Source organism: Orycteropus afer, unplaced genomic scaffold (genome assembly GCF_000298275.1).
Source record: "Orycteropus afer afer isolate SDZICR_OR568_19922 unplaced genomic scaffold, OryAfe1.0 scaffold00006, whole genome shotgun sequence".
Taxonomy (NCBI): domain Eukaryota; kingdom Metazoa; phylum Chordata; class Mammalia; order Tubulidentata; family Orycteropodidae; genus Orycteropus; species Orycteropus afer.
The window spans coordinates 11,588,489-11,601,292 of record NW_006921593.1 but is presented as its reverse complement, the minus strand read 5'-3'; the positions used below and the strand labels follow the sequence as shown (position 1 = coordinate 11,601,292).

The 12,804-nt window shown below is 39.4% G+C and overlaps 1 protein-coding gene across 1 annotated transcript in view; it reads right to left on the bottom strand.

Moving 5' to 3' along the window:
- Positions 1–12,202, bottom strand: part of USP42 (ubiquitin specific peptidase 42) — a 44,817-nt gene extending 32,615 nt beyond the window's left edge. The window contains exons 1-2 of the mRNA XM_007942700.2: positions 11,962–12,202; positions 8,275–8,475 (exon numbers count right to left, since the gene is read on the bottom strand). Coding sequence (XP_007940891.2) covers positions 8,275–8,475; positions 11,962–12,202 — 442 coding nt within the window. The remainder of the gene's footprint in view (positions 1–8,274; positions 8,476–11,961) is intronic.
- Between the last annotated feature and the right edge of the window lie 602 nt (positions 12,203–12,804).

The window sequence follows — 12,804 nt, the reverse complement described above, 5'->3', positions numbered from 1 at the left end:
ACCTTCCTTCCGAGGAGTGGCTGGTGGGTTTGAACCGCCAGCCTTCTGGTGAGCAGGCAAGTGTCTTAGCCACTATGCTACCAGAGCTCCCACCTTTAGACGTTGTTGTTGTTGTTGTTGTTATGTGCCATCGAGTCAGCCCCCCGACTCATAGCGACCCCTCCTTGGGTTTCCAAGGCAGTATCACTACAGAAGTAGGATTGCCCAACCTTCCGAGGAGTGGCTGGTGGGTTTGAACCGCCAGCCGTCTGGTCAGCAAGCAAGTGTCTTAGCCACTATGCTACAACTCTGGGCTATCACAAGGAGCTCTGGTAGTGTAGTGGTTAAGGCCAAAATGCTGTTGGTTCAAACTCACCAGCTGCTCCATGGAAGAAAGAGTCAAAGTCAACAAGGTAGTCTGCTTCAGTAAAGATTTACAGCCTTGAAAACCCAACAGCCTTGCTATGAATCAGAATCGACTCAATGGCAGTGAGTTTGGGTTTTTTTTCTTTGATCTGGGCTGTCACAACACACCTATCAGAATGGCTTAAATGAAAAACTATGATGATACCAAAGCTAAAAAGGATGCAGAGGAACTGAACTCTCATCCACTGCTGGCGGGAACGTAAAATAGTACAGCCACCCAGCAAAACAGTTTGGTGTTTCCCATACCACGGAATGCTACTTGCAATACAAAGGAACAAATTACAAACACATGTGGCAACCTGGATGAAGCTCCAGAGAATGACATTGAGTGAAAGGATCCGCTCTCAAAAGGGTCCATACTAAACAATTCAACACAACACTTCTGAAATGACGTAATTATGGAGATGGAGAATAGGTCAGTGGTTGCCTGGGCTAAAGAGCAGGTGGGGCAGAAGGAACGTGGGTTTGGCTATAGAAGGACAACACAGGGAAACTTATGGTGATGTAAACGGTCTGTACTGTGACTGTACTGATGTCCATAACCCGTCTGAGATACTGTAGTTCTGCAAATGTTACGCCCCTGGGCAACTGGTCAGCATACACATGATCTCTCAGCAGTATTTCTTACAACTACATGGGAATCTAGAATTATCTAAAAATGAACAGGTCAATTTTTAGAAAAAGGAAAATGAAGACTTCAGTCAAAAGCAAACAAACAAAACACCCAGAAAGAATTCCTAACCAGTGAGAAAAGGCAATGGAGTCCTTCCTACATGAGAAAAATGTATCAGATGGAAATCTGGATATAAACAAAGCAACAAAAGGCAGTGGAAACAGTAAACGAGAAGGTAAACACCAAAATAAAACAAACTCACTGCCATTGAGTGTTTCCAACACACAGAGACCCCCACTGGGTTTCCAAGGCTGTAAATCTTTACAGAAGCAGATCACCCCAACTTCCTTCTGCAGAGCAACTGGTGGGTTTGAACCACTGACTTTTCAGTTAGCAGTCAAGTGCTTTATCCACTACACCACCAGAGCTACAAGAAGGCAAATATAAAACATTTTTCTTTTAATTATGATTGGGGTGAAAGTTTAGAGCAAATTCATTTTCCAGACAGCAGTTCATACACATTTTGTTTCATGAGATCGACTGCAATCCCATGACATGGAATGCAACTCCCACAATGTAACAGCTCTCTTCTCACTTCCTCCCTATGATTCCCTTTGCCCTGTGTCCTTCTTTCCTGTGCATTCCTGCCCTTCTGAGTTGTCTCCCTGTGCAAATACTTCCCTTCTGGTCTCCCATGGTTGATTGTTCTAAGGAGTGTACTGACCTGCTATAAATGTTCACCTTATACACCTGTCTACTATTTGGCTGGAAACCACAGGAGTGAGTGCAATTCCAGGTCTGAAGGGTAACTAGGGGCCACAGTCTCAGGGATTTCACCAGTCTGTATCAGACCAGTAAGCCTGATCTTTTTTATAATTAGTTTTGGGTTCTGTCCCACATTTTTCTCCACTCTATCCAGGATCTCCTGCACTGATCCCTTTCTGAGTGGTTGACGGTGATAGCTGGGCACTGTCTAGGTCTTCTGGTCTCAGGGTCACGTAGGCTGAGGTTCACATGATCTATCAGTCCCCTGAACTAATTGTTTCCATGCATCTTTGGTTTTCTCCATTCTTCTTTGCTCCAGATGAGGACAGGACAATTATTGCATCTAGACGGTTGCTTGTAAGCTTTTAAGACCCCAGTTACTACTCATCAAAGTAGTATGCAGAACAGTGTTTCTGTGTAGTATGCTCTGCCAATGAGCTTAATGTCCTCTGCAACCAAAGTCCTGAGCCCACAGGACCAACAACTCACTCCCTCAGGGTGGTTGGGGATGGCTAAGAAGTGACCCTAACTTTACCCCATTAGTTCTATTTATATGGACATTCTTACAGCACGAACACATACATAAAAATATCATCTGCCAAACTTGTATATGATCATAGGTATATTCCTTTTTGTCTAGATATACCTGATCATTAGCCTGTCTACCTATGAAAAATGTTTTTTTTTAATTTAACAGACTATTTAAAGTAAAACTAAAAAAATTATTTAAAGCAAAAATAAGAACAATGCAATACGTAGCTTACAACATTGGTAAAAATCTAATGGATGACAATAATAGCACAAATGCCAGGAGAAGGAAAAAGTAAGTGTATTGTCATAATGTTCCTATACTACACAAAAAGTGAAATATTTGAAGGTAAAGATGTATACCATAAACCCTAGAACAACCACTAAAAAAAAGAAACAATATTACATAAAATATGCCTATAAAGGAGAGAAAATACTATCATAAAAAGGACTTAATCCAAAAAAAAAAAAACAAAAAAACAAAAGGACTTAATCCAAAACAGGGAAAAGAGGTAAAAAAGGGGAACAAAGAATAAATGAGACAAACAGAAAACAAACAGTAAGATGGGACTTTTAATTCCAATGACACAAAGAATCTCTTTAAATGTAAATGGTCTGTACTTCTCAAACAAAAGCCTGACATTGTCAGATTGGATTTAAAAGCAAGATCAAACTATAGGCTGTTTAGCAGAAACCCACTTTAATAAGTTAAGTTAACTTATTAAGTTATGGATAAAAAGATGGAAAAATATATACCATGCTAATTAATATTAACCACTAAGAAAACTGGAGTGACTATATTAATATCAGACAAAATAGATTTCAGAGCAAAGATAAAGGATCATTTCATAATGACAAACAGGACACTTCATCAAGAGGTCATAACAATCTTAAAGGGCAGATAAAACACAAAGGAGAAATAGAAAATTCACAATTACAGTTGATTTCAGCACGCTTCTCTCAAAAACCTGAGAGAGCAAATAGGAAAGCAGTAATGACACAGAAGACCTCAACAACACTATCAACTAACTAAACGCCACTGGCATTTATAGGAATTCCAACCAATAAAAGCAAAATACACATCTTATTAAGAGCTCATGGAATATTTACAAGACAGAACATGTTTTGGTGCATAAAATAAGTCTCAAGTTTAAAAGGATTCACTCATATAATAAAAAACATGTTCTCTGACCACAATGAGGTTAAATTAAAAATCAGCAATAGGTAAATTTCTGAAAAGTACCTAAACATTTGGCAACTAAACAACACACTTCAAAATTATCACAAAGAAAATCAGGAAATACTTTGAACTGACTAAAAATGAACACATATCATAGCAAAATGCTTAGGATGCAGGTAAAGCAGCACATACGGGGACATTTATAGTATTAAATACTTCTATTAGAAAAGAAGACAGATCTCAAGTAAAACAATCTCAGCTTCAACCCTAAGAAACCAGAAAGAGAGCACATTAAATCCAAAGTGAACAAAAGAAAATGAGTAATACAAATTGTACAAACAACAGTGAAACAGAAAACCAAACAAGAGCTGGTTGTCTAAGAAGATCAGGAGAAGAGAGGAAAAACAGATTAACAGTATCAGCAATGAGAGAGGAAATCAACATAGATCCTAAAGGAAGTAAAAGGATAATGAGGGAGCATTATGAACAATTTTATGCCAAAGTATTCAACAATTAAGACAAATTCCTTGAAAGACATGAACTATCAGGAGCTTTTCCCTGAAGGAAAAACAGAGAATCTAAATAGCCCTGTTTCAATTAAAGAAATTAAATATGTAATTAAAAACCTACCCACAAGAAAATTTCAGGGCCCAGACAGCATCAATAACGAAAGCTACCAAATACCTAAGGAAGAAAAACACATATGCTACAAACTGTTCCAGGAAAGGTTAAGAGGAGAGAATACATACATCCCAGTGCATTCTTCAGCGCCATCATTACCCTGATGCTAAAAACAGACAATAACACGGTAAGAAACTACAGACCAATATCCCTCATGAACATACAACTCTTTTAAAATCATTACCAAGTCAAATTCAACGATGTATAGAAAGAATCATGACCAAATGGGATTCACCACAGGACTGCAAGGTTGGTTTAACATTCAAACACTCATCCTGGTTGTGTTAGACTGGGTTCTCTAGAGAAACAAAACCAGTAAAGCTTATAGAGAGAGAGAGGGAAATCTACCTTAGGAAAATGGCTCATACACTTATGGAAGCTGGCAAGTTCCAAGTTCTTGGATCAAACGTCAAGCTGGAGGCTTTTCCTGACTCACGCAGCTGCAGGGCTGAGGAGCTCAAGGTTAGCAAGCAGTATATTTGTTAAGAAATAAAGGGCACACAAATTGGAAAAGAAGAAGTAAAACTACCTTTATTCATAGATTACATGATTATCTCTGTATAAAACCTTAAGGAATCTTTAAAAATGACTGCTAGAATTAATGAGTTGGGCAAGGTTTCAGGGTACAAGGTTAATACACAAAAATTAATTGTATTCCTATATTCTAGCAATAAACAACCAGAAACTGATTTATTTTTAGTATCATTTAGAACGTTATCAGAGATATGAAATATTTAGGGATAAATCTTATAAAAGATGTGTAAGACTTGTACACTGAAAATGTATATACAACTCTGAAAAGAAACTAAACATAATCTAAATAAATGCAGAGATACACCTTGTTTGAGAGTTAAAAGACAATACTGTTAAGATGTTGATTAAACAAAATCCCAATCAACATATTCCATAGAAACTAAACTAAAATTCATTTGGAAATACAAAGGGCCAAGAATAGTGAAAACAACTTTGATAAAGAACAAAGTGGGAAAACCTATCTGATTTCATATCTTGTGAATCTATAATTACCAATCAAGACATTGAGATATTGCATCAAGACAGACAAATAGATCAAAAGAACAGAAAAGAACAGAACAAAGAATCCAGAATTAGATCCATAGATATCTTTTTTTTTTTTCTTTTACAAAGGTCAAAGGTTCAGGGTAGAGAAGGCTACCTTTCCAACAATTGGAAATACACTTTTCAACAAATGTGCTTATCCATATGCAAAAAAAAAAAATTAACTTTTATCCATTCTTCACCACAAACAAAAATTAACTCATAACACACCACAGGCCTCAATGTAAAGCTAAAGCTATAAAAATTGTAGGAAGAAATCTTTGGGACCTCTGGTTAGTCAGATTTCTTAAAATAACACCTAAAGCATGATTGAAAAAAAAAGAAAAAGTAATGAACTGGAATTCCTCCAAACTAGGAGTGTCTGCTCTTCAGAAGACACTGTTGAAAGTATGAAGTGACAGGCCATAAACTAAGAAAATATTTGCAAATCACATATCTGATAAGAAGACTTCTACCCAGAATATACGAAGAACTCTGAAAATTCAACATTAAGAAAACTACTCAATGTTAAAACGGGCAAAGATTTAAAAAGACACTTCAGCAAAGCACATATACATATGGCAAAGGAGCACGTGGAACGATGCTTCACACCACCATTCATTAGGGAAACCCCAATGAGAGCCACCATAAAGAAGTTCCACACGATTAGAACGGCTGAAACTGAAAAGACTGACCGGACCAAGGACTGGGGAGGGTGTGGGGCAACTGGAACCTTCATTCACCAGCAGTGTGAATGGCAAATGTCACAATCCCTTTCTTAAAAAGTTAAGCACACAGTTACGACAGGACCAAGCCAATCCACTCACAGAGATTCACCCAAGAGAAATGAAAACAAACGTCCTTACAAAGACTTATTTACAACATAAATATCCATCAACAGGTGAATGGAGAAACAAACTGTGGTATATCCAGGTCACACAATACACTCAGCAAAAAGAAAAAAAGGAATGAACTGATGATACATGCAACAACATGGAATAATGTCAAAGTAATTATGCTGAGTGAAAGATGCCAGAAAACAAGAGAACATATTCTGTGTAAATCCACTGACATGACATTCTAGACAACAGGAACTAATTTCTAGGAACAGAAAGCATACCAGTGGTTGCCTGGGGTGGAGGGGAAGGAAGGGATCTCAAAAGGGCATGAAGAAACTTCCGGGGTGATGGATAGGTTCATTACTTTAACATAGTGGCAGTTTCAAGGATATACACAAATGTCAAAATGTATCAAAGTACATATTTTAAATATGGGCAATTTTTTTTTTTTTTTTTTTTTTTGTATATCAATTTTACCTCAACAAAGGTGGGAAAACAGAGAGAGGAAAAACAACTACCAAAGCATCAAAGACGGCACCTAACTGTGGACAGTGGCAGCTTCTGACCTTGAGCCCTGCTCCTCTCTCGCTTGCTGGGTTTTCATCCACACCCCACCTTCATTAAGTATAAAAGTGATAGGAAAGCTGTCTGTAGGGAATGAATTATGAACCCAAAGAGGGAGAAAATGAGGGCCAAAAGAATGCTAACTCTGCAATTTAACACCCTCAGCATAACAAACACCTCCTGGTGGTGAGATTCTAGGTGATTTTCCTTTCATTTCTTTAAATGCCTCTGTACTTTCTGAATTTGTTATAAGCATCACTTTGCTCTTGGAGGGGAAGGGAAAAAAAAGTTTTAAAGAATCAGCTTAAATTCATCATTAAAGACAGAACTAATGAAAAAGAAACAAGGGGCTCACATACACACACACACACACACACAGGTAATTAACCAACAGCACAGAGTACACATACACAATCACAGCGTTCATCAGATCTAGGAACAGGCAGATTTCATTCATTAGGACGAAGAAAATTTACAATATACATAGAAGGTCAAAACCTCAAAAATGGGTATGTTCCTAATTCTGAATTATTGTTACTCAACCCTGAGTTGCCTTTCACCTCACTGGAGACACTGATATTTTCACTGATGTCCACCCTTCAGGTTGAAGATTGACTCCCAAACCCGAAAGGGACAGTCTAGTACAGATTTCCAGGAGGTTGGAGACAGCAGCAAGAGGGTTTCTCTCCTCTAGGGTTTATAAGCCCGTAAATGAATGAAGGCTTACAACACAGGAGTCAGGATTTCTGACACCTGCTTGTCCCAAGCTGTTGGCATCAGACATCTATGTCTCATTTTTAGCATGCACAGAAAGCAGCAGAGGATTTGGAAATCCCAAATGATGGGAAAATTTGCTTCTTTTAAAATAATTCCACAGGTCTAGTCCAAGGGACTAGCAGACGCAATCTTCAGCGTATATGGCCATGAGACCCGAAGACCTAGATGGTGCCCGGCGACAACTGTTAACCACTTGGAAAGGGATCAGTGCAGGAGATCCTGGGTAGAGTGGGAGAACAAGGTGGAACAAAACTCAAAATCATTAAAAAAAGACCAGGCTTACTGGTCTGATAGAACCTGGTAAGACCCTCAAGACTATGGCCCCTACTTGCCCTTCACGTCTGGAACTGAACTCACTCCTACGGCTTCCAGCCAAAGAATAGACAGGCATATGGGGTGAACATTTACATCAGGTAGATACACTTCTTGGAGTGATCAATTGTGGGAGAACAGAAGGGCAGTATTTGAACAGGGAGACAGCTCAGGAAGCAGGAACGCACAGGAAAGAAGGACACAGAGAAGAAGTTAACTACAGGGACAAAGTGGGAAGAGAGCTGTTACATCGTGGGGAATTGCAGTCAACGTCATGAGACAAAATGTGTATGAAATGCTGTCTGGAAAATGAATTTGCTCCGTAAACTTTCATCCAAATCACAATAAAAAACGTTTTTTTTTTTAAATACAGTAATCTCACAGGTCACACTAGGTGCATAATGCTTCTCATGCTACCAGGAGTCCCTCTCTGGTCTCTAAAAGAATACAAACCAACCTCTAAGTGATCACAGGCCTCTTGGCTTAATTCTTCCATTTCATTTCAGATAAAAATGAAAGTAGGCTAGCACACAATACAGAACACTAATACTTACATGTCTTGGAGTGCTCGTGTGAGAGCATGTAATTGGCAAGAGGCGGTGTGTAAGTTAAACACTGCAACGCTGCATTAGCAAAGCAAGTGTTGCCCAAATTCTGGAGCCCAGCTCCGACTCTGTGAGTCTGCTGCCACTTCAGACAAATCTTCTCGGAGGGGAAGAGAACTTTCTGTGGAGGAGTAATGCCATCACCTAGGACTAGAAGAATGAACAAGTATTAAAAAACAAAGTCTTTAGCATGCTTCAAATGCTAGATAAACAGGAACACAGCAAAACTGAATCTGATCGAGATTCTTAGTCTTACTACCAGTTTGCTGGAAATACAAAAGAGAAAAGGAAATTTCCAAAGAAAGATTGTGGGAAACTCTACCTGGCTTAACTTCTTCAATAAATAAATTGCAAGGAGAAGAAAAGAAGGGGATTCAGAGATTAAAAGCAATTTAAAACATAAATCCCCAAATACAAAGGATAGCTTGTTTGGTTGTTGATTTGAATCTACTGTCAAAAAAATTATATGACAATCAGGGAGATCTGAACATTGACTAGACTTTTACATAAAGACACTATTGAAAAAAAAAATCTTTTTTTTTTTTTAGATCTACATACTAAAATATTTATAGGTATAATTATAAAGTCTTGAATTTGCTTTAAAATTTACTTTAAAATAATTAAGGGTGGATGAATACATGGGTAGAGGTACAGTTGAGACAAGACTGGCCATGAGTTGACAAATGTCAAAGTTGGCTGCTGGGTACATAAGAGTTTATAGTAATGAGTCTCTCTTCTATCTATTTAAAATTGTCCACAATGAAAAGTTACACAAAAGTCCATGCCCTGTAACACCTGCCATGGCTCCATATATCCAGTACCCCCACCACCACCGTCATCCCTGCCAATGTCTCGCTTATTAAGCTCTCACTTGCCAGTCTCCATTTAAAGATTAATATATTGTCACCCTCATATTTCCAGTAAGGAGACAGGTCTTGAACTCATGTCGGGCATTGCCAGGCCACACTTGTAAGTATACTATACTTAGTTTTAAAAAGTTTTTTTTTTAAATCTGTTTTTAAGAGTTATAAACAGTCTACTAATGACTAAGCATTAGTAACCAGAACTCAGGTGCAGCTCAGGGAACAACTTATATAAGAAAGGTCAGAATCATACATAGCAAGACTGTTGTCAAAGGCTGGCAGTTCCTTGGTGCTACCACAGGGTGAGACTCCGGGAGCTAGTTCTCTATCTTAACAGAGCTGTTGGTGAGCATGTACGTGTGCAAGGGAGGCTCCAGCACAGTGGAGAATGGAAAGCAGTATCAGGTGAGAGATGAAGCTGCAGAGAGCGGGACAGACGACCCAGAAAAGGGAGAGGCAAAAAGATGTGAGAGGGTCCTGAGGGAGCAACACAGGCGCCCAGCAACCCGGCAGGAGGCTGGAGTCGATGGAGAAAGACGTCTCGTGGGGAATTTCTGGTAGGGAAGAAGCAGAAGAAACCTCTGTGTGTAACATTCAACTAAGTTGTTTGTGTTTTGTGATCTAAATTCTTCCCTTGACCCAATCTCCATATCACAATATTACACTCAGTAAGAGGACTCAAAACAATACAATGTTTGAATTATTCTAACCTAAAACTAAGTCAAACACCTTTCCTAGAAGAAGTTAATTCTATTATCTGTCTTTGTATTTCAAAGCTTCCACCCAAATCCAAAAACTTTTAAGTACCAACTAAAATTGCCAATGTTTAATTTATCTAAGTTTGAACAAACGTAATAGCATTTACACCCACTATTCACTTATTGACCATCTTGTTATCTGGAATTTCACATTTACAAAAACTCTGAAAAAGCCTCAGGTGGTGCCTCCAAAGGTTGGCCCCACACAGGGCTGCAGCTGGACCAGCACAGGCCACCATAAGTGATATGCTGGAGGCCTCAGTGATGACTGGACCACATGAGGGACAGCACCCAACCAGCCATGGAACACCTTCTCTTATTCATCCATGACATCTCAGTCTGGCCACAGAGGGCATGGGGTGATGACAGGACAATATGCATCGCATGTGGACAGGGGAAGGCCAGGTGAGGACCTGAAGGTGTCAGGAAGGTTGAAAGGAGGGGAGAAGGAAAGGGACCACATGGGGCTGAAGGGCCATGTGGGTGGACAGAGGATGACCAGGGTCCCTGCCCAGGGTGAGTATAAGAGGGGGTGGGTGAAGGACAACGTCTGACGACCACTACCACCCTCTTCCAACTCCCATGGGCTCCATGGTGGTGGGGAAAGCGTGGTGGAAAAGGGAGCCCACTGCACCTTGTGCATCCTGAGGGACACCCAGTGGCCAATGAGCTGTGCTGGGAGGTGGGGGATGAACACCTGCACAGAAGTCAAGGGCAGCCCCCAACTCTCACATAATGCCAATTTCAGTACCAATTTGAACTTTAGAACTTAGCCATGCTGACAAGTGAGAAGCCAGTATAAACGTTTTAACAAATGTAACATATTACCTGCTTCTCTTTCAATCAAGCTCAACTGGCATAACATACTACACAGAAACACTGTCCTATACCCTACTTTGGTGAGTAACAACTGGGGTCTTAAAAGCTTGCAAGTGGCCATCTAGATGCAACAATGGGGCTCTCCTAGTCTGGAGCAAAGAATGAACAAAACCAAAGATGCATGGAAACAATTAGTCCAAGGGACTAGTGGACCATGAGAACCTCAGCCTACGTGACTCTGAGACCAGAAAAACTAGATGGTGCCCAGCTACCACTGTCAACCACTCACAAAGGGATTAATGCAAAAGATCCTGGAGAGAGTGGGAGAAAAACGTGGGAAAAAACACACAATCATAAAAAAGGCCAGGCTTACTGGTCTGACAGAACCTGGTGAAATCCCGGAGACTACGGCCCCTAGTTACTAGCTACCCTTCAGGCTTGGAATTGAACTCACTCCCTTGGCTTCTGGTCAAATGATAGGCATATATGGTGAACATGTACATGAGGCAGATACACTCCTTAGAATGATCAATCATGGAAGAACAGAAGGGCAGGAATGCATCGGAAAGACGGACACAGGACAAAGGTAACTACAGAGCAGAAAAGCGGGAAGAGAGCTGTTACATTGTTGGGACTGCAGTCAATGTCATGAAACAAAATGTGTATGTACTGTTGAATGGAAACAAATTTGCTTTGTAAACTTTCACCCAAATGACAATAAAAATTTTTTTAAAAAAGTACTATCTGCTCCTTTTCAAAGAGAAAAATTACTACCAATGATTTTAACTGGTAAAAAAAAAAAAAAGTTAGGTAGAGCTATTTCTGTCAAAAGGCAGTCATTTTTAAAAGCATCTTCAAATTTTTAAGCTAGACATCTATTTAGAGAACTATAATAACTACTAGTTAATTGACAAGGTATTAACATAATGCCTGCCCATCTCAATTCTCACCAAACTAAAATGTATCCTTAGAATAAACTTAGGAAGAAAGGCTAATTGCAAACATCTTAGTGACCTGTGAACAACCTTATCTGTGTGATACATATGCTGGTCACATACCAGCGGCTGAGAAAAAAGAAGCCTGGCCATTCAGGTGCCGATGTTTTGCAAAATAAACCCTTCTCTGGAACTCCCAACCCATGGACAACATTTATACAGCAGTGTCTGGTAAGGAGTCTGTCTTTTTATAAACAGTACCTTGATCCTTTTGTGGTGAAAGCTTTGACTTATCAGGTACGGATGAACTCGAATAAACTACAGCACCAGGTACTGGTCCCAAAGAAAGTGTGTGATTTGAGACATCATTTAATGAAGACACAGCAGCCCAGCTGGCAGAACCTGCATCCATGTCTCCAGGTGAGACTGCCTCAGAGCTGCCAGGCTGATTCTGATAGGCTGATGGGTCTGAAGATTCAGAAGCCTTGTCAACTATGGTCATTGTTCACCTCTGCAAAAGACGAAAAGCACACACGTTTCATAAGGTGAGAAAAAGGCACCCGTCTGTTCTGCCACAAGACCTCAGACAATTATCACCCTGATAATTATCCGAATTATTTTCAAACAACTCACCCAAATATAAAAACAACGGTATTTTCTAGCAATTTTACAGTCATTTCTTGGGGATTTTGCGTCATGCTAATAACCTGAACATGTCAACGATTTTTATCTTAAAACCTTCAGTGAAGCATTTGAGAAGATCCTCTGTTTCTATGCCACACCCCTGAAAGTCGGCTTCACTTTACAATCACTTTCCAATTCTACACATTTGCTAAAAGTAGCTTTTTCTTTCCTTCTAGTACTCAAAACGAGAACGTCATGTGCACTAGTACATTTGACTGAACTTCCAATCTGAGCATAAGTCCTCAGGAAAACGTATCAACTACACAAAAACAAAAACTAGCTTTAATTTTGAACTGGAAGTCCAAAATGACATTAGGTGATACGCATTACATTTTAAAATATTACATTTATAGCAACTCTCACCTTTAAAGCAAACGCTTTTTCTTAAAAGGCTAATTTATACGGTATGTGTAATTCTTT